We start from the raw sequence: 25053 nt of genomic DNA on the forward strand, positions 1-25053 counted from the left end.
TGTATTTTCTAATTTCATAAACGATAATGATGACGTCCATTTTATGTCATAATTTTCTTTAAAAATTGGAGTTATAATAATGTAGTAATTTTGTGTTATTTTATAAAGTTTGTGGATTGAAGGCAATATCATAATTATGAAGTTCCAAAAAGGGGGCGAGCACTGCCACAAGCTCTTTCATTCTATATCTCTCTTTTATGAGGATAACTCGTTCCCCCAATCATAATATTACAAACCCTATTCTTCATAATTACCGTTGGACTTCTTATGGAGATACTGCTAACAAACCCTGGTTCATACTGTGATGTTCATCATAAATATCATTTATTCTAAAATTAGTGAAGAGAAAGTTGTTCGAGAGAGATTCTTATGATAATATTTTCATTGGTGGTTGGAGAGATATTTAAATGGTATACTATTGAAAATAATATCTCGATTTCTCTTTGTTGAGGATGTAGAGAAAGGAGGAGAGAGATGGAGAAGAAGGCGGCGCTAGATAGATTTAGGATTTCTCTATAACTTGTGGGACAAGCCCATACAACCCTGATTTTCAACTTTTGGGACAAGCCCATACAACCCATACAACTTGTGGGCAAGTGAAGAGAGAGTAAGAGAGAGAGAGAGATACACATGAGAGAGATAAGTTTCTCCTAGATGCCCTTATTGGGCTAGATCATTGAAGCCCAATAAGGGCTTCACTTAGGATGAAGTAGGCCTATAATGGCCTACATGGGTAGGCCCTTATCGGGCCTACACAGTATACTCTAACAATCTTATTTTCAGTCATCAGATAAAAGGCTTTATCAAACAAACTTTGCTTGATTTAGAAGATGCATTCAATACATCCTTATTGGAGTTCATGTGTTTGGAATGTTATGAAAACTCAAGAGCTGCCCTAGAATGCTTTGGAGAGTAACTAGGTAGAGGTGACACTATGCGATGTATACGGACTGTAACTAGGAAAATAGGACGATGAAGAGAGTCTATAAATATGAAGATTACACTAACCTTGTCATCACACACCTTGCCAACCAAGCGGTGATATCTCTTTGCTAGTGTTGCTCAAAATGATACTTCTTCATCCCTTTTCTCTTGAGACGTAAGAACAGAACCAACTTGAGGTTTAAATGATCAAATCATTCCTGTAATCACAATTTAAAAAACATGCATACCTTTTGACAAATACGGGTGTTTATTTGTAAATCATAGGGTATGTGGATAAAAGGAGACATAAACCTGACGTCAAAACTAAAAACACAAACTCCTTTTGAATTTTTACACATTGTGGTTTGATTTTGAATCACTCTCAAATGTCTACTTTTTTTACCTCCTCTTGGTCGATGTGTTCGAATGCCGATGTGGCACAACATTATTGGAAAACTGGACAAGTAAAAAATCACTGAAACAATTTAAATAAAATAATATATATATGTATATATTTATATCAAGACTTGTAAATTTATTTTTTTGAATTTATGAAGTCAGAAAAAATAAGTTAACATAATATATTATGAATAAGAATCTATAAAACACATGTTTAAGAGAAATAATCAATGAGGCGTGCAGAAAAAACTTGGACTTTTTTATAAAGAACCCACATGAATAATAACTAAATTGATACGTATTCATGGAATCCAAATAAGATGTGGATGTGTGATTTATATTGCACTCCATATGGTACTTTAAGATTAATCGCCCCTTCTATTAATTTTGGCCTACATTTTGTGTTCTACTTCCAGTCGTTCCAAGATGAATACATTATTAGGGCCTTTCTTGTCAAAGTCCCCCTACTCTAATTAAAACTGTCTTATATATATATTTGATGGCATGCGTGTATTTCCATTACATCTTTTCCACCTTATGGCTTGGTTTTAAGATGGGTCTTTGCTTTGCCATGCGAGAAATTAAATGTTAAGTGATTTACCTTCCCAAATTAAATGTATCATGTATTTAATTTGTTGCCAAATGTATTAAACACTCACATAATAGATGAAATGTTAAATTAAAATATATTTAGTATTTTGACCAGTGATATTGAAGATATGGTAGTAGAAATTAGACGAAGATAACTATGTACTTATTTACTTGAAAAACTTACTCTCAGTTCAGTCTAACAAGTTCAACCCTGTTTCATGATTTTATAAAAATATAATATTTATCCAAACTTATGAAAATACCGAAAAATTTGTTCATAAAATTTAGGAGCCCTCCACAAGAAAAGTAACAAAACTTTGAGTAATGCTATTGATATGGGGCTCCCATAGGACACTCTACATTTAAGTATATAATCATATTATGATGATATTTTCATTCAATATATGCATTTAATTTAATTCCACGATTATAAAAATTTCAAAAAATAAAAGTCACTAATTGATTTACAAATTTCTCAATAATACATACTTATGAATTGAATTATCTTCTGTTTATTTGGATCAGGAAAGAGGTCATTCATTGAAATATGAAATACAATATATTAAAAAAAAACAATATAAATATAAATGTAGACAAAAATATGTTTTTGGTTAAATTTAGAAACATATATACATCCATGACATCATGGATACTTTCATATCACAAAGGCAAATAATATTAAACAGAATGTTCGGGGATTTAAATATAAAATTTAAAGTTTCCACTTTATTGTTAAAATTTGTCCCCTAATATATAAGGAGATAGATTTAGTTGATGAAATCTTCACCGTTATTTTTTTGTCCCACTTATATGTTTGTGAATGATTATTTAATTAGTTTTATTAATAATGTGTACAAAATATAAGTGAATGATTTACTATCATAATCATATATTGTCTAATGCACTTTAGTAACTATTCATTTCAATCAATTTTAAAATCCTCAATTCTAAAAAAATACTTCATTACCAATTGTATCACAGCATATTTTCTGATTCATGCCCTATCCTTTTAAACATCCATATACTCGATAGAGATATATGGCTTACAAGTCAATCATACATTCCATATATTTTCATACTTCATTATTATGAGTCATATTTATCACTAATCATGCAGGGTGTTTGTAATGAAGTATGAAGAAATGCAAAATGATTAGTGAATTGTAAAGATATTATCATACAATTATTCCCTATATTTAACATAATCTATCCATGTTCATGCAATTAAGATGGTCACTCCCCTACCCATTTTTGTGGAGACAATTAAGGATGGATTATAGAAGATATATGTGGCATGCAAGACAATTCCAATATTTATGTTCCACATCTCCATCAATATCCATGTTTTTACTTTTTTATAATTCATGCCTGATGATTATAATTGAAATCCACAAATGCACTGAATGATTGGGTAAATTATGATGAAATCATAATAAAATGATAATTGGTCTTTAAAAATATGTTATACATATTCCATTTCAAAACATCGAGAAAGAATAACACCAGATAAAATCGCTCATATTATGTGTATGACCTATCACATAGCCATTCAAGTTCATTGAGTTGATCCAAATAAATCGCTTAATGATATTATACATAGCTTCAATCACTTTGGTTCATGTCACGCTTGTGTAAGTAGTCCTTAGACATGAGATATCGAGGACACCCTATAGATGGACGATTGGGTTTGAATTTAACATACCAGTTTCTAATTAGGGGATTAGAAACTATCATGTCTCAGATGAAGAAACAAGTCTACAAAGGTGATTGTGTGGGTCAAGATGCCATCGTCCTCCCTCGATATCACAGGAGATAAACTCAAGGAAGAATATTTAATTACGTCCATGTCCATGGTAGTGGTAATATTGGTGAAGGCATCCCACCATGATTTGGCAACTTGTCAATAATAACCAAAATGGCAAATAAAGGTTTGATAGACGATCATAGCCTGATCATTTGGGAGTCTTGAATGGAAAGAGGATTATACGTACACAATAATAGACTGTGGTAAATATTCTATGAAATAGTTTCCATACTACTTTGTATCTTTTAGGGCACAACGTGTAGCTTCATACCCACAGGTCAGTACTTGAACTTTTTAATTTGGGTAAAATGTTTCTTGATTTATTAATCTTTATGTTAAGATAGTTAATAAAAAAGGCTGTCATTAAAGGTTATTAGGCCATAGAGTCACTAATTAGACTGAAAAACGGGCCAAGTGGTCATAAGCATAATATTTTTGCACGTTGAGGGATATTATGTACGAGTGGGGTATCTCATGAAATGTTCCCATTGATAGGGAATTTTACAAAAAATTCTCAAATAGTATAAATAAAGGGGAACCCTCATTCGATGCCCATGCGAGTCCTTTTGAGTGCCCTCCCCATCACTTCTCTCCCCCCTGAGTGCCGGTTCTAGTGACACTATTTAAAGACGACATTAGAATTCTTGTTGTAGAATTCGAGGAAAGAACAGGATATTTAACAATCTGAAGATTATGTGGATTTGTCTAGGGGAAACAAATCTAAACGACTTGATGATACTGATTCAATGAACCAACGGATCATTGATTTGATCTGTGAAATTATGATGTTTTCTATTATCTATGTTTTTGGTTTTTAGATCCATCTTCTAGTCAATATTCCACTACACAATAGAGTTATGATCGGATCCATCCGAGGCCAAAAAAATTCCAGCATGGATAGTGGGTGATCTTTAGGGAACTATCTCATTGAATACATTGCAACTGTATAAGTGGTCCTTAAACTTCACGTTTACGCAAGAGGAAACAAATTATTAGAACACGATGCTTAAAATTTCCTATCCAATTCAATGTAAATACTATAAAATGGGTTTTATGATTACATATAGTCATTCCCACTTAAAGTAGAAACAATATAAATAATTTTGATTACATATATTAAACCATGTGACTCAATTTAATTGTTCTAACATATAGTTCTCAAGCTATTCACAATTTCCATTAAACATGATTAACATTGACAATCTCCTGTCATCAAGGTCATCACACCATCTTCTCATGAATATCAATCATCCAGTGCACTCTGTCAACTTCATCATCATCATCAACCGTCATCGACTCAGCATGAACATCGTTGAAAACAAAAAAAAAGTAACCACCAAACTCATCAAACTCAAAAAAAAAGAACCAGCGACGGTGGTTCATATTGGCGTTTACATGATGACTCTAATAATATCTACTTGCAGTGTGGTACAAACATTTCATTAAATTCTAAAATATGAATGCACGTCCTTTAAACAAAATTAAATTAAAAAAATTGATGGGCCTTTAAATTAAATTCTAATAATATAACGCTTATTGGGCCTCAAGCCAGGGCAAGTAAATGTGATATGAATATGTGATCTTATGGATAATGCCACGTCATCAACTTCGACCTTTCACAGTCGTATAAAGATTAGAGGAATATAATCCGTTGGATCATAATCTAACGGCGAGGAATAAAAGGGTAGAATGGTAATTACAGCGTTATTTCGACGTACACGTATCGAGGGCGAACCCTAACACCTGGTGTAACGTCGTCCCTCCCTTCCTCGGCGGCTAAGTCTGGGCAGGTCGGCAATCGAAGAGAAAAATCATCTCCTCTTCTTCTCGCGCGTACCCAGGTTCAGAAATTCAGCGTATCATGAACTTTCTTTGATCGTTTTCAGTGTTTTCCATTTGATTTCTCGAAAAGTATGTTTTTTTTCGTTTTTTATAGCTCCCCCGTTGCGTATTTTTTCATGGGTACCTCTAATTTACGGTGATTTCAGTTCCTGATTGCCTTGGTTTGTGTTTATGGAAGGTGGGTCGGTAATGGATCGATATCAGAGAGTGGAAAAGCCTCGGGAGGAAGCTCCCATCAAGGAAAATGAGATTCGGATAACTACTCAAGGGAGAATGCGCAATTATATCTCTTATGCTACCACGCTTCTCCAGGTAACCTTATGAATCGCAATATGTTTCTGTTGGTTTTCATGTATCTTTCAATCATTAATTTAGTTGATTGTCTGATTTTGAACCCTGAATCTACCGCTGGATTAATGAAATTTACTGTTTTATTTTACCTTTGATGCCGCGTTCTGATCGTTTATCATCTGACACCATGCGAAATTTGCGAAGCATGAAGGAACCGATGAAATTGTTCTAAAAGCGATGGGGAGGGCGATCAACAAGACTGTGATGATTGTTGAACTTATCAAGGTATGTGCTCTTTAACGTAATGTGTTGTATCGATTTGATTTTAATTTACAGATTCGTATTTCTACCGGCGTAATGCTAACCGTTTTCATAATTTAAACTTACAGCGGAGGATCGCTGGACTACATCAGATCACGGTTATTGGATCCACGGACATCACTGACACATGGGAACCTTTGGAAGAAGGGTTGCTTCCGTAAGAACCATACCCTTTATTTTAATTGAGCGATCGAGGTGAAACGCTAAGTGTTTATCATTCTTCTCTTCTTTTTTATGAAATTAAGCTTTTTCCCCGCTCTCTGTACTTCTCTCTTCGTAGGATTGAAACGACACGGCACGTTTCATTGATCACGATCACTTTGTCAAAAGAGATCTCCGATGCCTCTTCAGTTGGGTGAGTAGCATCGTTATGTTTTTGATATTCAATCTGGAGTAGATTTTTATCACATTAATGTTTCATTAATTTTTCATCAAGTTGTTTATTGAAGTTGGGGATATTTGAGATCATTTGACTTTGATACGTTAACTAATTGTTGAAGGTCAATCTAATAACTAAAGAATGTCTAAATTGATTATTCAATCAATGATCGATGCATTATTATTATTCATTAGTCAGTTTATCTTCACGTAACCGATTTTTACTCATTATTCGTTTAATTGGGCGATTTACTCTTTTACTATAGGTATCAGCCTCCTTTACCAAGTGACCAAGTGAGGCCGCTTGCAGAGTTCGACGATGAAGGAGGTAATCTAGGGGCGATAGCTCAAATCTTCAATTAAAAAAATCTTCTCTTTCTAATAAAGGAAAGGACAAAAATAAGACGGCTTTGCTGAATAATCATAGTTATATCCATCGCGTTTCACTCTCTCGATATAATATTCTAATAAATGATTTTAAATTTTCAGAAGATCTGCACTATGGCCGCAGCAGGGGCCGTGGCGGCCGGACAAGAGGGAGAGGAAGAGGTCTGCTGGAAATCATTAAGCTGAAGGAGAAATCTTTTTTCAAGAAATTTTATGATTTCTCTGCTTATCTTTTCAGGAAACCCAAATCTGGGTGAGGGTTATGATGCCCTCGAGGGAGGTTGGAGCAACGAGGACCACGGTTATCGTGGCAGAGGCAGGGGAGGGTATCGTGGTCGTGGACGTGGTGGCGGTTACGGTGGCCGAGGCATGTACGCACACCACGAGAACGGCGATGAACACGAAGGGCCCTTCTCAAGGGGTCCTCCCCAGGGTTTGCAACTCCTCTAATCACTCTCTATATACGGCACCAATCCGAAAGATCCTATCTTGATTGCTGATTTTTAGTAATTACCTGGGTTTCATCCAACTCCCCACTTATTGCTGGGTCTATCCTCTTTCAGGGTGTGGGTCTATCCTCTAATCAACCTCTGATTAGTGCATTAAGCCTAAAGCCCATATCTTTATAGCTTGATTTCTAATAATTACCAGGGGGGGCTCACGGGGTCTAGATTTTTTTTATTTACCGACAAATTTTGTTTTATTGCTTCATATATTGTAATTACTTGATTAAGCCCAAAGATCATGTCTATATTGCTTGAGTTTTGCTAATCTCCTGCTAATTATCTCTAATCTTATTGAAGGCCGAGGCCGCGGAAGAGGTCGAGGCGGCGGCCGCGGAAGGGGGCGTGAATTCAGATCGACTGAACCGAGCGAAGTTGTTGCCCAGGAGTAAATTTCGTTCTCCGGGATGCAGTATGTCTTTCTTTGGTCAACAGTTGATCTTCCACTTAAGTAGTTTGACTATCTTTGATTGGCTAATCATAGCCGTTGGTTGCCTCATTCAGATCGAATGAATGCAGTCGGCAGCTTGTTCTTTTTTTGCTGTAGAATGAATGATTGCATCCCCCGGATTTTAATTCTTTTCCTCATTGTTAATCGAACATTGTACCGCATTCTTTCTATTATTTCTTGACCTGTTGACCCATATCCCATTGCCTGTGAGTAAATTATGCCTAAATAACCGCCCGTTTAATCTGAGAAATCCTTAACTTGGTACTTAGGTCATGGCCTCTGTCATTTCTCTGTTAATAGGGGGAGAGTTATTTTGAGAGAGGGATAGGGTTATCATAAAAGAGAAGAGAGAGAAAGAACGCAAGAGAGCTGCCATCAGAGGGAGACCTATAATGAGAAAGAGATCAGAGATAGAGAGCTATAATGAAAAAGAGAGGGAGGAGAGAGCTAAACTGAGAAAGAGAGGAGAGATAGAGAGCTGTAATGAAAAAGAGGGAGGAGAGAGCTAAACTGAGAAAGAGAGGAGAGATAGAGAGCTGTAATGAAAAAGAGAGGGAGGAGAGAGCTAAACTGAGAAAGAGGGAGAAGAGATAGAAAGCTATTATAAAAAAAAGAGGGAGGAGAGAGCTAAACTGAGAAAGAGAGCTATACAACGAAAAAAAGGAGAGAGCTAAACCGAGAAAGAGAGCTATAACGATAAAGAGAGGGAGGAGAGAGTTGAACTGAGAAAGAGATGAGCCATAGTGAAAAAGAGAGGGAGGAGAGAGCTGAACTAAGAAATAGAGATATAGAATGAAAAAGAGGAGAGCTAAACTGAGAAAGAGAGCTATAATGAAAAAGAGATGGAGGAGAGAGCAAAACTGAGAAAGAGAGCTATAATGAAAAAGAGGAGGAGAGAGTTAAACTTAGAAAGAGAGCTATAATGAAAAAGAGACGGAGAAGAGAGATCTATTATGGGAGAACAAGAGAAGGAAGAAAGTGAGAGAGAGAGAAGAGAAATAGAACTATTATGAGTGAGGGAGGAGAGATAGAGAGCTATTGTGAGAGAGAGACGGGGGGTGGGGGAAGAGAAATTATAAGGGAGAGGGAGGGAGGGAGAGAAGGAGAGAGAACTCAAAGGTCCCATTCAGTTTTCTCTGAGAGAGAGAGAGAGGGAGGGGGGAGAGAGAGAGAGAGAGAGAGAGAGAGAGAGAGAGAGAGAGAGAGAGAGAGAGGGGGGGAGAGAGAGAGAGAGAGAGAGAGGGAGAGAGGGAGAGAGGGCGAGAGGTTAAGAGGGAAGGAGGGAGGAAGAGAGGGAGAGGGAGAGGGGGTAGAGAGAGAGAGAGAGAGAGAGAGAGAGAGAGAGAGAGAGAGAGAGAGAGTCTTGAAGACTGAAGAGCCAATTCCCTGTCCAGGGAGGGAGAGAGACAGCAATTCCTCAAAGTGCTCATACAAAAAAAAAATCATGAAAAATTCAAGGGTCCCATCCAGTTTCCTGACCAGGTAAGAGAGAGCAATTCATCAAAGTGCCCATACAAAGCAAAATCAGGAAAACCCAAGGGGTCCCATTCAGTAGTTTCCTGACCAGGTAAGAGAGAGAGAGGAGGCCAGAAGATTAGAAGACTTTGCTTGGTTGGTTGGATTTGCCTTCTACAGGGGGAGGAGCAAAACGGGGCAGGGCACGAACTCGGCGAGCAGATTCCCATCGACGTGGTTGGAGTGAATGGCCTCCATGCTGAGCACCACCAGATCCAGATTCAAATCGTCGGCCAGCTCCCCAATTATCGCCGTGGGCTTCTTGCTTCCCTCTCCTAGCCTCTCCATCAGCTTATACTCTTGGCACCCACCTGCGGGAGGGAGAGAGAAGAGAGTGAGGAGAGAGAGAGAGACAGATGGATAGATAGAGAGTGTGAGAAGACGAGAGAGAGAGAGAGAGAGAGAGAGAGAGAGAGAGAGGGAGAAAGAAGAGAGTGAGAAGAGAGAGGGAGAAAGAAGAGAGTGAGGGGAGAACAAGGGAGGGAGTGAGAGAGAGAGACAAAGATAGAGAGTGAGAGGAGAGAGGGAGAAAGAAGAGAGTGAGGGGAGAACGAGGGAGTGAGAGAGAGAGAGACAAAGGTAGAGAGTGAGAGGAGAGAGGGAGAAAGAAGAGAGTAATGAGAGAGCAAGAGAGTGAGAAGAGAGAGACAAAGAGAGAAGACATAGATAAAGGAAAGATGGAAGGAGAGAAGACATAGATAAAGGAGAGATGGTGGGAGAATAGATAGAGAGAGAGAGAGAAAAGACGTAGACGGATAGAGTGTGAAGATAGAGAGATAGATAAGAGAGAGGAGAGACAGACGTCATAGATAGAGCGAGAGGGAGAAGAGAGAGAAGTCATAGATAGAGAGAGAGACGGAGGAGAGAGAGAAGTCATAGATAGAGAGAGAGAGAAGTCATAGATAGAAAGAGAGATGGAGGAGAGAGAGAAATCATAGATAGAGAGAGAGGGAGAGAGAAGACAGATGGAGAGTTCGAGAGGAGAGAGAGTAGACACAGAAGACAGAGAGATTGCGAGGAGAGAGAAGACATAGATAGAGTAAGGAGTGAGAGAGAGAAGACAGATGGAGAGTTCGAGAGGAGAGAGAGTAGACACAGAAGACATAGAGAGAGTGCGAGGAGAGAGAAGACATAGATAGAGTGAGTGAGAGAGAGAAGAAAGAGTAAGGAGAGAGGAGAGAGAAGACATAGATAGAGAGAGAAGAGAAGACATAAATAGCGAGAGTGTGAGGAGAGAGAGAAGAGAAGACATAACAAGCGAGAGTGTGAGGAGAGAGAAGAGAAGACATAAATAGAGAGAGTGTGAGGAGAGAGAGAAAAGAAGATATAAATAGAGAGAGTGTGAGAAGAGAGAGAAGAGAAGACATAAATAGAGAGAGTGTGAGGAGAGAGAGAAAAGAAGATATAAATAGAGAGAGTGTGAGAAGAGAGAGAAGAGAAGACATAAATGGAGAGAGTGCGAGGAGAGAGAGAGAAAAGAAGACGAAAATAGAGTGTGAGGAGAGAGAGAAGAGAAGACATAAATAGAGAGAGTGCGAGGAGAGAGAAAGAAGACAAGACAAAAATAGAGAGTGTGACGAAAGAGAGAAGAGAAGACATAAATAGAGAGTGTGAGGAGAGAGAGAGAGAAGACAGAGATAGAGAGAGAGGAGAGATTAAGGAGAGAGAGAGAGGATTGACCTTCAGATAGATGCCACCGGATGCTGGACAGCTGGGCTTCGTGCTCTGGGATCAATTCCTTGGGCTTGTCATCAATAACTGACAGAAAAATGTATTTTTTTCATACTTTTGGGAGAAATGTTAACAAAGGATAGTGCTGGAAATGCGATAGAGATCTTGGTATGGTTTTTATGGACGGAAATTTAAGGAAGATAGATAAAATGAGAAAGAAAATATAGAAGATGACGATGATCAAAGGCCCAATTCAGCAACTCCTTGACTGCCCAACATGTATTCAAGAGGAAAACACTCTAAAAACAAATGGCATAAATACCCATGAAAGATGGTGTGCTTACCGACAACTGTAATATCCGCGCCATACTTCTTAGCCAGGGCTGTGGTGGTGGCCGCTGCCTGTACGGACAAAGTCAAATAACCAGTTGACTTTAGAAATCCTTTAAAAAAAATCAGTTGACAACAGAAAAACCAAAGTAGGATTGAATTCTGAGAAAAAAATTATGGTTTTAGCTGGCAAATTGCCCGTTTACGAAGCATGGTCGTTCTGTTCTTTTTGTGCGAATTTGTGCGAATTGTTCATTCTGTTCGGTTTTCAGAACAGAACAAAAACAAATTCGAACAGAACATCGCACAGACCCGTGTGCGGTTCTTTTGTTCGCTATGTGCGAATTTTGTTCTAGTTTTGTGCGAATGTGCGAATTTTGTTTGTTTCTGAAAAAAAAAGAACAGAACAAAGAACAAGGCCAAATGCGGTTCTTTTGTGCGAATTTTTTGTTCGTTTAAAACGAACAGAACAGAACGACCATGCCTAGTTGACTATAAATTTGAGGGTATATTAAACTGTTGATCTGGAGAGTGAAGTAATACCTGTCTTGTCCCTTCAGAGAGATAGGGATTCCTATCAGTGATGGGAAGAAGAACATGTTTAAAACATGTGTACAGGTCTCCAGTTGTGGATTCTCCAGTGTTTTGAGTCTCTGCCTTAACAGTTAACCTTGCTGCATCAGAAGAGGTTAAGAGGTTAAATGAAATTAGGGTTCCAGATTGAGGATGACGATGGCGAGGACCCTGTCGAGGACGATAATGAATTCCTCATCAACTCGAAATGATCTTATCATTCATCTCATCATTCGCTTCTTACATTCTTCCAGAAAAATCATTTTTCTTCTTACAAAAAAAAAAGGATGACGATAATGAATTCGTCAATGTCTGAAAACCCTAAATGAAACTTGAGGGAATTTTAGAAAAAAAGGATGACAAATTAACTTCACGGACAATCCAACAGTTAAGAGGGATTTTAAGTGATTCAAGTGAAAACATGTCACAGTTTTTTTTTCCGTGGGAAATCGACAGAGGTTAACCCTTGATTAGGAATCCATCGATGTTATCTACCCCAGCGTAGTTATCCCTTCTTCTATCAATTCCTTCAACATTAGATTCCAGAGAGGGAAGCTCAGAAAAATAAACTTCTCATTCCTAAAAATTCAGCAGGATCTCCAAGACGAGTCTAGTGCACGGATTGAATGGATAAAAAAACTTAATTTTCTACACGGCAGTTTACGGTGAACTATTCTCACGCGAGAAACAAAGGGATAATTACAAAGATAAACACTTCTGGAACTACGCACAATTAAAAGGATCTCCAAAAAAACGGACACACGGATACTATAAAGTTTCCTGCTCGAGATTTAACAATGTGCAGCAGACATGCAATATCTTCACAGGAAAAGTAGCAATCACGAAATAAAATGAAAAAAATCTCATAGAGAGAGAGAGAGACATTCCTTCCGCGCGTTCAAACAACAAAGATTCAATTTTGATGGCTCTTTTCAGAATACATCCACCATCGATCGATTCGAGTTTCAAGCAAGGATATTTTCTTTTATATCATTTTTTAAGGGAGAATTGAAAAATTCAAACACAGAATTACCTCGGCCGCCTGTAGTTCGGCAAGCGGAAAGATCTACCTTTCTCCCACGAGCCAAAACAGGAGCAACCCGGACCGACCTACCGAGAGAGAAGGGCAAAACTGAACTCGAAGATGCCATCTGAACAACCAATGCAAGCGATTTGAGCGAGAACGATCGCGAAGAACTTTCCAACAGGGTAGAAATTCTAGCCGAGAAGTAGCACCTTTCTTCAGCTTATTATCCAAAATATTGCTTCTTTTCTGTAACAATTCCCCCGAGTTTAAACAATTATAATCCAAAAAGCCCAAAGTCGTGTCTCGATTTATATTTACTTATACAGTACCCACACAAAAAGACAAAATTTTTAATTTTTTCTGCCTTAGTGGATTATTTTATTATGGGAAGTCCGCGGGACAGCATACCGTGTTCTTCTTTCTTCGATTTCTTGAGAAATCGGCAATGTTCTTCTTCTTAAACCCTACTCTCTTCCTCTCCGAGAATTCGAGATTTGGGGAAATTTGGGGGAAAAATTTCAACCTTGATGGCGTTCACGGGCAGATTGCGGGAGCTGATGAAGAAGTACGGGAAGGTGGCGGTCGGAGTGCATTTTTCAGTATCAGCGGCGTCGATCAGTGGGCTATACGTTGCAATCAAGAACAACGTCGACGTTGCCTCGGTTTTGGAGCGTGTCGGTCTTCCAGGCATGTCCAAGGAAGCGGATGAAGAAGCCAATGGCGGCCCTACAACGGATCCGATCGATAGAACGGCTGTTGTTCTTGTGGATGATGGGGTTAATCCCTCGCAGACTGTAGATCAACCGAAGAAGAGCAATCGGACGTCTGATCTGGCGGCTTCCAGCGGCGGCGCTCTGGCCCTCGCCGTTCTCTGCAACAAGGCTCTGTTTCCGGTACGGGTTCCCATTACGATCGCGCTCACCCCGCCCATTGCTAGATTTCTGGCAAGGAAGAATTTTATCAAAACAATTTGAGATTTTCTGCGTTTCGCTTCTTCAAAATCTTCTCTCGCGGCTATGGCGTAACGGCAGTCTAGAATCTGGAGAATTTGAAGTTTTTTCTTGCGGATCCCTTTGTGTTGTGGAATTTCAAATCAAAATTGGGGGAACTTGCGGGGAAACTTGAATTCTACTCTTCGTTGTTCTGTTTCTCGTTTGGTTTATCTGAAAGAGACAGGTTAACTGGAAGGCAGAAAATAACACTCTGGTTGGAAATTGTTCATCAGCGGTGAAGCTGTAATGGTATAAGGTAATTGGTCCAAACTATGCCTGTGTTTTATGAACTCAGATGAAATTCTTCTCCACATTCCTTATCGCTTTGATCAAGATTTGGGCTGGACTTGATATCGAAGTGACAAAGAATTAATATTTCTTTCCATAGTTGTACCTTGGGCTAAAGTTTGCTTTTCTGGAGTTACCAGGGAAGAACATTAATTTCAAGAGTTTAATTAGATTTGGTGCACATTTTTTTCGGATAATAGCTATCTTGATTGAGATTAGTTGTGTTGATACCCATTGATCACTGTGGTATCATTTTCTAAAGTGGTTTCTTGTCTTTTCGGGTTTAGAAAGCTAAAAAATCCTTCTAATTTCTTTGCATATAGATAAGTGGGTAAATGTGATGCTTAATCTCTCATATATGCTTCTTTGCATGCATGATTTTTCATAATTAATGTTTTGTTGGAAATAATATTGTGGCTTTGACGTATATATAGTGTTCAAAGAGGATATCGAATGAACACAGAATTTGAATTAAGTCTCCTGTAAATAGTGTATAAAACTTTATCCGAAAGATTAAGGCTTGTTTCATAAAGGAAGTATATTTACAAGTCTGCGTCTGAATTTCTCTATTTTCTAATCTTCGGGACCCTCTGTGTTTCAGATTTAAAGATGAAAACGAATGATATACTTTTGAGTTTCTTAATCTATTTTCATATTTTCCCTCTCTATTTGCCTGTTAAAGAAATTTCCCTGACTTATGTGTTTCATTCATCGATTTTATTTGGTTCTCCAATGCAAGAATGGTGGACCTTTTACCCTCTAGATGATATATGGGAAAAAACAGGATTAATCAACACACCTCAACATTCATTATAGGTTATTTCTAATTTTACACACCTAATTCTAATCCGCATTAAACATAGTTCAGTTTGTCATCAATTAGCATTTGCTTTGACCTCTCTCACAAAAACGACTTGGTAGATCTATTCTTAGAAATTCTCATATTACCCTGTACTTCTTCCATAACCTTAGACTGTTCACTCTAAATCGTCCCCCACCTGTTAACTACAATAAATTTTATGGATGAGGTAGAAGTTTTGTACGTTTTATCTTATACAGTTCGACTATCTTAGTAAGTAGAATTTCTAAAAACCCTTCAATTGAATCGTTTTGTCTCTTCGATTGAATCCTTTATAAAAATTATTCTCATTTTTCTATTCTTTTATATATCTCATCTTTTAATATATTGTGTTTGAAAAAATCCAAATTCACGCTAATGGGTCTCTTCAAGGAACACGTAAAATTTTCATTCCATCAGAAAACTATTCATGCTCACCATGTTCTTGATCTTCTTTCACCATGAAGTGTAATAAGTTAACCATTGTGTCAAGTTGTGTATTGATGATTCCTTACATGAGAGGTCATCTCGTCGTTAGTGTACAAATTCTCTCAAAACTTAATGGATAAATCATATCAAGATATATGATTACATTCATAGTATCAATTCCTTATAATTTATCTATCTAGTATAAATTTATGTATTTAACTACATAAATAGTTAAATGCTTCAATGCTTCATAATTAATTTCTTTAGAATAAATCTTCATAAATAGTTCTCTGATAACTTTAATTTTCTCTAACTCTGGAGTATGAATTTTTTAAAAACTTTAGTGCGGAAATTATTACTTTCGAACATCTCAAAGGTCCATTCTTGAAACCTTGTGACTTTCTTGACAAAGCACGCTTTATTATCAGTCATAAAATCATAGGATAGTTGAGAGAGAGGGTTGAATAGGGCTTTTTTAGTTAGTGCGAAGTGGAAAACTATTAGTTAAATTAATTACCGAACATAGAATTAAGTTTATTGCATTAATCGAGAAATGTGATGTAATCAATAATAAGATGTATAACAAGTACTGAACTCTAATCGCTAAGAAAAATTATTTACATATATTATAATGGAGATTCATATTTGGGGTAGAAGATAAATAATTGAGCAGTATATTCTATCCCTATTTGTGTTACGTTCTATAATACATTACTGCTCACTTCCTTTATTTTGTCTCCAAATTCTTTTAACTAATACAACCATATTTAACATAAAGTAAAGTAAAAACCATAAAGTCCTCAGGCTACTTACACCACAGCATATCCCTAAAAAGCAAAGAGCAAAAAACTAAAAACCCTAAACTGTCATCTAAAGAAGTAATTTGTGTTTTACCAAATTTTCAGTCGGTGCTTCTTGAATGATATTATATCAATCTAGCTGAGTGGGAAATTTGCTTTTTTTATTCTTGCACTCAGCTTAAGATATCATGGTACTTATCATTTGCGTTTTTTTCCAATGGAAGCTTGATACGATTATTCTTTATTTTATGTTTATAAAAAATTGACCCTATAGTATGTTGAAGTTGACTTTGTAAAATTCAGGCGACTATTGATGACAATCTATTTATGTGCCATAGATGTATGCATGTGATATTCTAATTTACAATGACAAACTATAAAATCACATTCATTAGTACGAATTTAAGTAGTAGGTAACTTTATGCATGAAATAAGCTTCAAGTACCCCTTATAAACATCATACATTAGTTAAACTGTGAATCCTTGTATTTTCGGCTGAAATTTTGAAAATGTCAAAATGATCACTTGTCATCAGTTCAATCACAAATGATCATCATTCAAACGTTCAGCAAGATGGATGCATGCTGGACCAATTAGGACAGTCAGCGACGAAATCTCAGCAGGCTCTTTCTCTCTCTGTCTCACTCCCCTCCCCCCCTCCCTTCCTAACTTACAATGCTCACCTTTCCTTTCTCTCTGATCCAATGCAAATTGAATCAATTAAAGGGTACTTAATTAATCCAGCATGCAATCCCAAAATGGCATTATAACTATTGTAAATCAGGTTGGTTCATGCCACAGTTGTGTTAGGGATCCATACACCAGATGATGGCGCACGCCATCCTGAACCTTCGACGACGTCGTCCGCACCACCTGCCACCGTCGTCGACAGTCGGGTGAAGATGCTCGTTTATTGCATTTGGATTTTTATCGTCTGTAGTCGTATTTTGTGTTTTTTTCTCACTCGTCGTTTTGTTTTTGTCTCATTGTGACGCGTCCCCTGTCCGTGTTTTCGTCGTCATGGGGAGGGGTCCTTAGTCATTTGGACTCCCTCGCTTGTCTCTTCCCCCCTTTTCTTTTAAGTTTTAATTTTCCCCTTTTATTTTGTAATGGGGGGCCCATTATTTAAGGGCCCCCTAATGGACCCAATTTCCCCCCTTTTGGTTGACCATTAGGGGCCCATTTGATCTCCCTATATAACGGAAGTATGGGCGCCCTACGAAAGTTAGACCAGGAATTAACAAAGAAAAGTTTGTGTTATTGTTCTTGGTCTCACCCCCTTCATCGAGAGAAATCAACAGAGGGGGAGGAGAGGATCACGGTGAAGCCGCCAAGAAAGGGGATCTGTCAGAAGGAAAGAAGGGGAAGGTCCGTCGACCTTCCCCCTCATCTCTTCCCCAATCTTCCACACTGGATCCCTCTACCCAGGGAGAATTGTCGTCCCAGGCACAGCAAATATGGCTGTCCTGCCCACCTTCTGCTGGTAAACGGGTGAGCCCAACCCCATCCGATTTGCGGCGCTGACGAATTCAGGACCCAATTGGATCTCTCCCCTTTGTCTGAGGTTACTAAAAGAGTGATTATTCCAGGTTGTGGGCTGCCCAGGATCTTGATCGATTCCAGGTTCCGCCATCGCCAGGATTTGTACCGTCGCCTTGATCGTGAAGTCAATCGATTGGGAGAACGTTCGGTCGCGAGTTCTCTAGGCCGAGAACTCACCTTGGTCGACAACTCAATCAGCTGGATTCGACTGGTCAGGAATTCACTTGACCAGGGAGCCACCCTGATCGTGAAGTCTGCCGATCGGGAATCATTCAGCTGCGAGTTCTCTTGGTCGGGAACTCGTCGTGGCCGATAACTCGGCATGCTGGAATTGATTGATCGAGAATTCACTTGGCCAGGGACCCGCCCTGATCGTGAAGTCATCCGATCGGGGATCACTCCGCCGCGCATTCTCTTGACTGGGGCCCGTCGTGGTCTAGAAATCAACCGCCCGAAGTCCATTGGGTCGTTGAATTCTCTTGACCAGGGGACGTACCTCGGCTGTGAAACAACTGACCAAAGGCCCTTTGTTGAGGCTTCACTTGACCAGGACCTGTCTAGGACAGGTACACCTTGACCGAGAGCTTCTCACCTGACCCATAGCGCTGCGGCAACAGTCCTGCTCCCGCCATCTGTCGGCCTCGCGAAGGCTTTACCCGCCTCCGGCTACTGGTCGCTGGGGGGATTCCTGCCCTCGCCTGTGAATGAACATTGTAGCTCGCACCTGCTACATGACGCACCCAAGCTGACTAGCGCACGTTAGCTCTGACAAGCCTAGCGGAGTTGCTCGACCCGCGTCACCACTGTGGTCGCTTCACCGTCTCCTCTCCTCCGGCCCTTTACCAGCGCTCCGGCATCCCATCGCCAGTCGAGCCATCGTAAGCTCTCTAGCGCCTCTCTGCCACACCCGCTCTGTCCGCCACCATCGACGAAGATTCTACACGACGAGCCACGCGCCGAAGTACGCTGTCCTCTCCCGCCGCTCGTTTAATTATCACTTGCAGTATAATTTCATCTTGACTCCACCGCGCTCGGGCTAAGTAGGTGAGTGAGGTTATTGAGAGAAACTACGAAGCATTTTGAGCATCTCTATCGCTATGGACAAGTCCGTCCGTTACGTGCGAGCCCTGCGGATAAATTCTGTTCGGTCGTAGACCTCTTCGTCGCTCTGACGAGGTTCGAGAGGCCACCATCGCCGTCACTCGGCAACCCCACCCAAGCTCGGAGCTCGACGCCTCCCTCAATTTGGGGCCTGCACGTACGACACATAGGATGCATGGCATTGTAGTTACATCAACCCATTGGGATTTATCTGTCGGATGACGACACCATCGACGTTCGATACCGCTGTCTGGGTACTGAGCCATCATACTTGGTACCGACCGGACAACGTTCTCGATGACGTCTGACATCACCAGAGACACCAAAGACGACTTGTGGATACTCATAAACAGTAACTGATGATGGTGAAGACATCAGAGGGTTGATATACTCCTTCGTATCTTCTAGGGCACGAGGTGTAGCTTGTCAGCCCATGGGCTGGCGACTTAACCAGTATATTGAGTTAGATGAATCCTTTATTAATTAATTTGAATGTGAAATAGATAATTAGTAAGGTTGGTCCAATAAGAGGATAGAGAGAGAGCTAGTAGGATAGCTATGGAATTAGTTGTGTATTAATCTATAGTCAGGGAATATCATATAATAGCATAATAATGTGTGACTTTAGTAGCGGTGATTAGCATCACCTGGTTTATATTCACTATTCTAGTTGCAGATTTGATCTACCAAGCTTACATAGGTAGAACCTGCATCTACAGCATCCGGATGCCAGAGTCGGCGAAGGTGTTGAGACAGTCAACAATTAAAATTAACCTCACACCCTTAGGGTGAGTAAGGCGTCGAACCACAAGGAGCAGGTAATCCAATAGTATTTCCCTTTTTTAGTTTAATTTATGTTGCCAAATTCCTATAATCTATCCTAGCAGTTAATTTAAAGATCTTCAGGAGGTAAGATTTATGGAATTTCTTCAGAAGATTAGATTCAGAGAATTTAATCTTCAGAAGAATGGTTTTAAATTTGGCTTTTTGCTCAGTTACAGGCATTCACCTGCAACTCCTCAGTTACAGGTTTGTGCATGTAACTTTGGGCTAGAGCAGACCAAACGCACAGCTTCTTTGGCTGCGCGTGGTTCTTTGCGTGCGGACCTGCGCGCAGTCTCGCCTGCGCGCGGAGCTGCGCACAGCCTTGGCTGCACGTAGCTTGGCGGTGCGTGGAGCTGCGCACGGCTTAGCTGCACGCGGAGCTGCGCGCGGCTTAGCTGCACGCGGAGCTGCGCGCGGCTTGGCTGCACGTGGAGCTGCACGCAGCTTGGCGGTGCGCGGAGCTGTGCACAGCCTTGGCTGCACGCAGCTTGGCGGTGTGCGGAGCTGCGCACGGCTTAGCTGCGCGTGGCTTGGCTGTGCGCTGCTCGGTAGCGCGCAGAGTTGTGCGTCGGGCCTGTGCGTGAAGCTTTGTTTGAAATTCTGGTGAAGATGATGAAAATGGAATAGAATGAACTGGTGGAAACTATTATGAAAATTTATTTGGATGAACTGAGGAAACACAAGAACACTTTGATCAAGAAACCTCAAAGTAACCTAGAACAAACAACAATTTCAGCTGGAAAATGCTGGAAATACACTGATTGATGCTTTCCAACCCAACCTAGATTGTCTTAGAGGGAGAAGAGCTTAATCTCTGAAACCAAAACAATCACACCAACCTTGTGTCATGATCCTTCCAGCGAGGTGGTGATCGTCTTGCTCTGGTTATGCCTCAACTTGCTTCTTCTCCCCAACTCCAATGCTCATCAGCTCTTGGAGGGTCTGCAGAACTCCTCTACTCCAAGCTCCAACCTGTTCTGGCAGAAATTATTGACAGCCCTAAAATGACTCTTTGAAGGACTGTTTATAGGTTCCTCTCTTGGGCTTTTTGGGCCTTTTGGGCTTCTTGAGCTTTTAGGCTGGCCCAAGTGAGTGACCTTCAGTATTTTGAGAATTTGACTTCGTCTTTTAAATCTTGTAAGTAAGTCTTGCTTAATCATGTGCCTTCTTCGTTGGATTTCATCTACACCTGTACTCATTTAAATGAAAGATAAGATCTAATCCACTTGATTCTCTGAACCAAGTGGGGTTAGTAAAAATCATATTTGAAATGGTAAATATGGAAATACTGCATGCAAATAGTGCTTTGATTAATGGCAATTCCCTGATTATTTTATGACATAATTAAAGTCATTAGAAGGTATGGATGTCCAATACCTGGATGTAAGATCAAGATATTAAGGTCTAAGGTCTAAGCCTATACGATCTGTGCTTAGGATTTTCTGGAGTATTATTCCCATGTGCGCTTATGTATGGGCCCAGATCCTTACAAGCATAGGCTTTTCGAAGGAAAGGAAGATGCTGGTTGACTTATTTATAGAGGTATTACTTTTATAAATTCAGAGTATATTTTATCATACTTAATAAATGGATTTTTTCAACTATTAACCCCATTCTTAAACATCTCGCCATCATATTTAATTGAATGGTGACTGATTGTATGATTTTTACTATAATAATATTATCTAATTCATATTTTTATTTGCATTAAAATGACTTCATATTTTCTTTTTTTTTCAGATTTTGGAAGTATCAAATTCTCATAAAAATCTAAGAGAATATGTATATTTTATTTTTTCACATTAAATTCATAGAGGTACTATTTTTCAAAGTTGGAATAAATATTTATTTTAATTTTATGTCATTATATGGAAATTATTTAAGTATCATGATTATATGGAAATTATATTTATTTTATCTTATTAAATAATTTTATGGAAATTATTTAATAATTTACGCTTTTATTTTTCTGCCATGCTACATACCATAATTTTATTTCATTTAATGATGATCAACCATGGTTTTTTGAAATGATTAGTGAAATTAATGATCGCATGAAGATGCCACTATGTACAATCATTAGCTTGTTATCAGTATTTTGGGTGATCAATGAAGATTAACATTGAAGAGAAGAGTCTTATCTGTAGTCACAAATTTCCATGATCCCCAAGGAATTTAAGGACCTAGTGTATGTGTATATCCTAAACTTGTTTCCTACGACTGTGGACATTTTCCAAGACAGAGTTTTGAGATCCATCAAACTTGTTCTTGGTGCCCTGGGTGATTGAGGAAGAGCAAAATTTAAGTGAAGAAGCTAGGGGAATGTATCATTGTGGTGCTGGGGGAATGTAAGGGCATAGGGTTTATCTTCTTCCCTTACATTGTTCCATCTTCCTCATCGTTATTAGCTTATATCAATATCATCATCTTACTGAACCACTTTCTATCACTTTAGAACTCCTTATAGCATCCATTTTAGCTTACCTCACCATCCTGACATTATCTATTTCCATATATACATACACATCTTCTCCATCTACCTTCTTATCCTGTCACCGTCACTCGAGTTCATCATGAGTCTCTTTATTTCATTCCCTCTCTATTATCACTATCACCTATCTTTTTATCTACATTTCTTCCGTGCAATCATAACTTTATAATTTCTTATTTACTCATATTCCGCATGCTCTCTCCACATTTCTACCTTCCACTTCCTATCTCTCTTATTAATCATCGTGATATTTTCATAAAAAATGTCTGTAACCTTCCTATCTCGTCAATTCCCTTGTCTCTCTACCTCTTATTTTATAGGTATATTTGACTATAATTGACTGAATTTGGAAACAAAAAAAAAAGAGGAGGGGTGCTTCTAGAGTCATAAGTTATCTTGACCATGGTAGAATATAAGAATCTATGTTGGGTTCTGTCTGCTTACAATTTCATTTAGACCTCCACCCATCCACATCCATCTATCCATATCCATATATCCGCATCCATTCACATGATCAATCCACATCCAATTCACCAAGTCAACATCATCAATAATTATAAACATTGATGATATATATATATATATGTATATCCTACTTGTCATCATTCGTACCCTTCCTATGTTTGTAATTTATAACTCATACATCTTCTATATACCCTATACATTATTATTGTCACCTTTTCAATTCGCACGTTTCTTATGTGATAAAACATTCTTCTCATTCAATAATCACGAATTTAAAGGTCCTTAGGTCCCATATAATTTTTCCTTGTGGATAAAACCTTTATCGTCAGTAACTAATCATATTTCTAAATTCAATGTATTATGTAAAATTTATTTATTAACTAAATTATCAATGATAAAAATACACCCTAACTTGTGTTCATGAATTGGTTGTCATTGTTGGGGAACAGTTACCGTTAGGGATTTTATCTCTTTATTGGGTGATTTTCTTACACTAAATTTTATAAACATGCATCATGGAAAAAATCAGAGCTGCGTATTCATTTGATACACTAGTTCACTCTAAAGCTTTATTTAAGTTTTATTTATAATATTTCACAATATATGGTAAAAACTCAAAAACATGAAAATGGAAAAAATATTTTATTGGATAAATTTAAAATAACAAGAATCCAAGAAGTATGCACGTTGAAGATGATTTTTATAAATTAAAATATAAGAATAGGGAGTTAAATAATAATAAATCAAATTCTTTCTCGTTTAGAGCACATACCAATCATTAAAATAAATGTACCTATTGAGTAATAGCCATGTATTAAAATTCATCACCATATGATTCAGTATATTCCTAAAGATCATGGTCTCTCTCAATAATAAAACAATAAAATGTGTAGTGAATTACTCTTAGTTTTGAAATATTTAATTTTCATAATGTTAATAATATGATTATGAAAATGATTATATTTCATTTCAGTCTTAAACATAAAGCAAAATGTTTGTTCACATATTTGTCTGCAGCTTTTTTCACTTCTAAGGCAGTGGAAATTGCATATTTAGATCTATAATATTCTGTTGAAAAAATTACTGCATATAGAAGAATTATATTATAATTATCCAGAAAAATTACTGCATATAAAAGAGATATGAATATTTTTGTGAAGCATGGATAAAATTAACTAAATTAACCTGAAAGTATCCAGTCCATGGGATAGAATATTGGGAATTTGCATACAATTTTTACCTTGGTCTGAGAGACCAAATATGAAATAGAGGATTATAGACAATACAATTGAATCCAAGTGGAGGAAACCAATCCAGGCTAGGAGAATAAGTCATTGCAGGTGGTATAAGTTGTTTATCAATTTATGTTGGATGGCCATTGATGGGAACAATAAAATTACAAGGTTGAATTTGAGAGAAGACAATCACAGTCATGGACAATCCACTGAAATTTCATTGATGAGGATGTTTTTCAGTCTTTCATGTCTGCTAATTAATAATCCCCCAATCAGTCATTCCTAGATGTGTTCTCTCAATAAGTAGAAATTATTATAGCAAAATTTAGAGTTAATTTATATAAGCGAATCAAATTAAAGTTTAAAACTATTGCATGATTTATATTCAATTATAAAAATTGAGTAAAAAACTAAAGTGATAATGCTACAAAAAGTCCATAACGTTATAAAGCTTCCGTAAAAGCAAAACTTAACAATAAAGCAGATCATCTTTTTAACCATGTTAAGATGCCAGAATGTTTAACATCAGTTTTGGGGATGACAATGCATGGTGTTGCACAAAAAAATCCCAAAAGGTTGACATCACCATTCCAGTTCTAGTGATCACATAAGGTTTTAGATATTTTTTTTCAAAATCTATCAAACATTGATGCCATATTGGGCATCAAATGAATCCAAAATATATGTAACTACAACTCAAATGTCATTTTCTCAGAATTGACCATTTTGAGGGGTCTGAGCACGTCAGGATAGAGATGATATCTTTATTTTTCATGCAAATCTAAGCACTTCAAGAAAGAGATATAACTATATCCAATCATTATAGAAGTTAGGGGGTTCACACCCTACTGTTAGAGCTTCTCTAGGTCAACTCAGAGACCCAGGTAATAGACGAAGGCACTCACAAGTAGTTATTGCAATGATTTCAGCAGGATTTGTCAAACTCTTTGAACTCATCCAAGGCCTTTCACTGACACACCAGATAGAACACCATATCATGTTACAGTCGAGCACACAACTATTGAATTACCACCCCATAA

At 38.2% G+C, this 25053-nt stretch overlaps 3 protein-coding genes and 1 long non-coding RNA gene across 4 annotated transcripts; 3 read left to right on the forward strand and 1 right to left on the reverse strand.

The window, feature by feature from the left end:
- The first annotated feature begins 5405 nt into the window (after positions 1-5405).
- On the forward strand, positions 5406-8084 carry LOC144712466 (Alba DNA/RNA-binding protein). The gene is made up of 9 exons (XM_078586765.1): positions 5406-5559; positions 5739-5872; positions 6056-6136; positions 6241-6329; positions 6453-6527; positions 6817-6878; positions 7040-7099; positions 7176-7370; positions 7741-8084. The coding sequence occupies exons 2-9, from the start codon at positions 5750-5752 to the stop codon at positions 7830-7832; spliced, it is 777 nt and encodes a 258-aa protein (XP_078442891.1). The 5' UTR covers positions 5406-5559; positions 5739-5749; the 3' UTR covers positions 7833-8084.
- A 1220-nt stretch (positions 8085-9304) lies between these two features.
- Positions 9305-13259, reverse strand: LOC144712467 (cell wall integrity/stress response component). The gene is made up of 5 exons (XM_078586766.1): positions 13014-13259; positions 11951-12081; positions 11422-11479; positions 11087-11164; positions 9305-9717 (listed from the first exon to the last, which is right to left on the reverse strand). The coding sequence occupies exons 1-5, from the start codon at positions 13129-13131 to the stop codon at positions 9521-9523; spliced, it is 582 nt and encodes a 193-aa protein (XP_078442892.1). The 5' UTR covers positions 13132-13259; the 3' UTR covers positions 9305-9520.
- Positions 13260-13455: 196 nt separating this feature from the next.
- LOC144712468 (transmembrane protein, putative (DUF1279)) lies at positions 13456-14231 on the forward strand. Its single transcript, XM_078586768.1, has one exon. It carries the CDS (start codon positions 13535-13537, stop codon positions 13979-13981), a length of 447 nt encoding a protein of 148 aa, XP_078442894.1. The 5' UTR covers positions 13456-13534; the 3' UTR covers positions 13982-14231.
- Positions 14232-17579: 3348 nt separating this feature from the next.
- LOC144711936 (uncharacterized) lies at positions 17580-20940 on the forward strand. The gene is made up of 3 exons (XR_013583689.1): positions 17580-18857; positions 19717-19815; positions 20683-20940. It is a non-coding gene; the product is annotated as an uncharacterized LOC144711936 (long non-coding RNA).
- Positions 20941-25053: the final 4113 nt, after the last annotated feature.

Source organism: Wolffia australiana, chromosome 14 (assembly GCF_029677425.1).
Source record: "Wolffia australiana isolate 7733 chromosome 14, ASM2967742v1".
Taxonomy (NCBI): Eukaryota; Viridiplantae; Streptophyta; class Magnoliopsida; order Alismatales; family Araceae; genus Wolffia; species Wolffia australiana.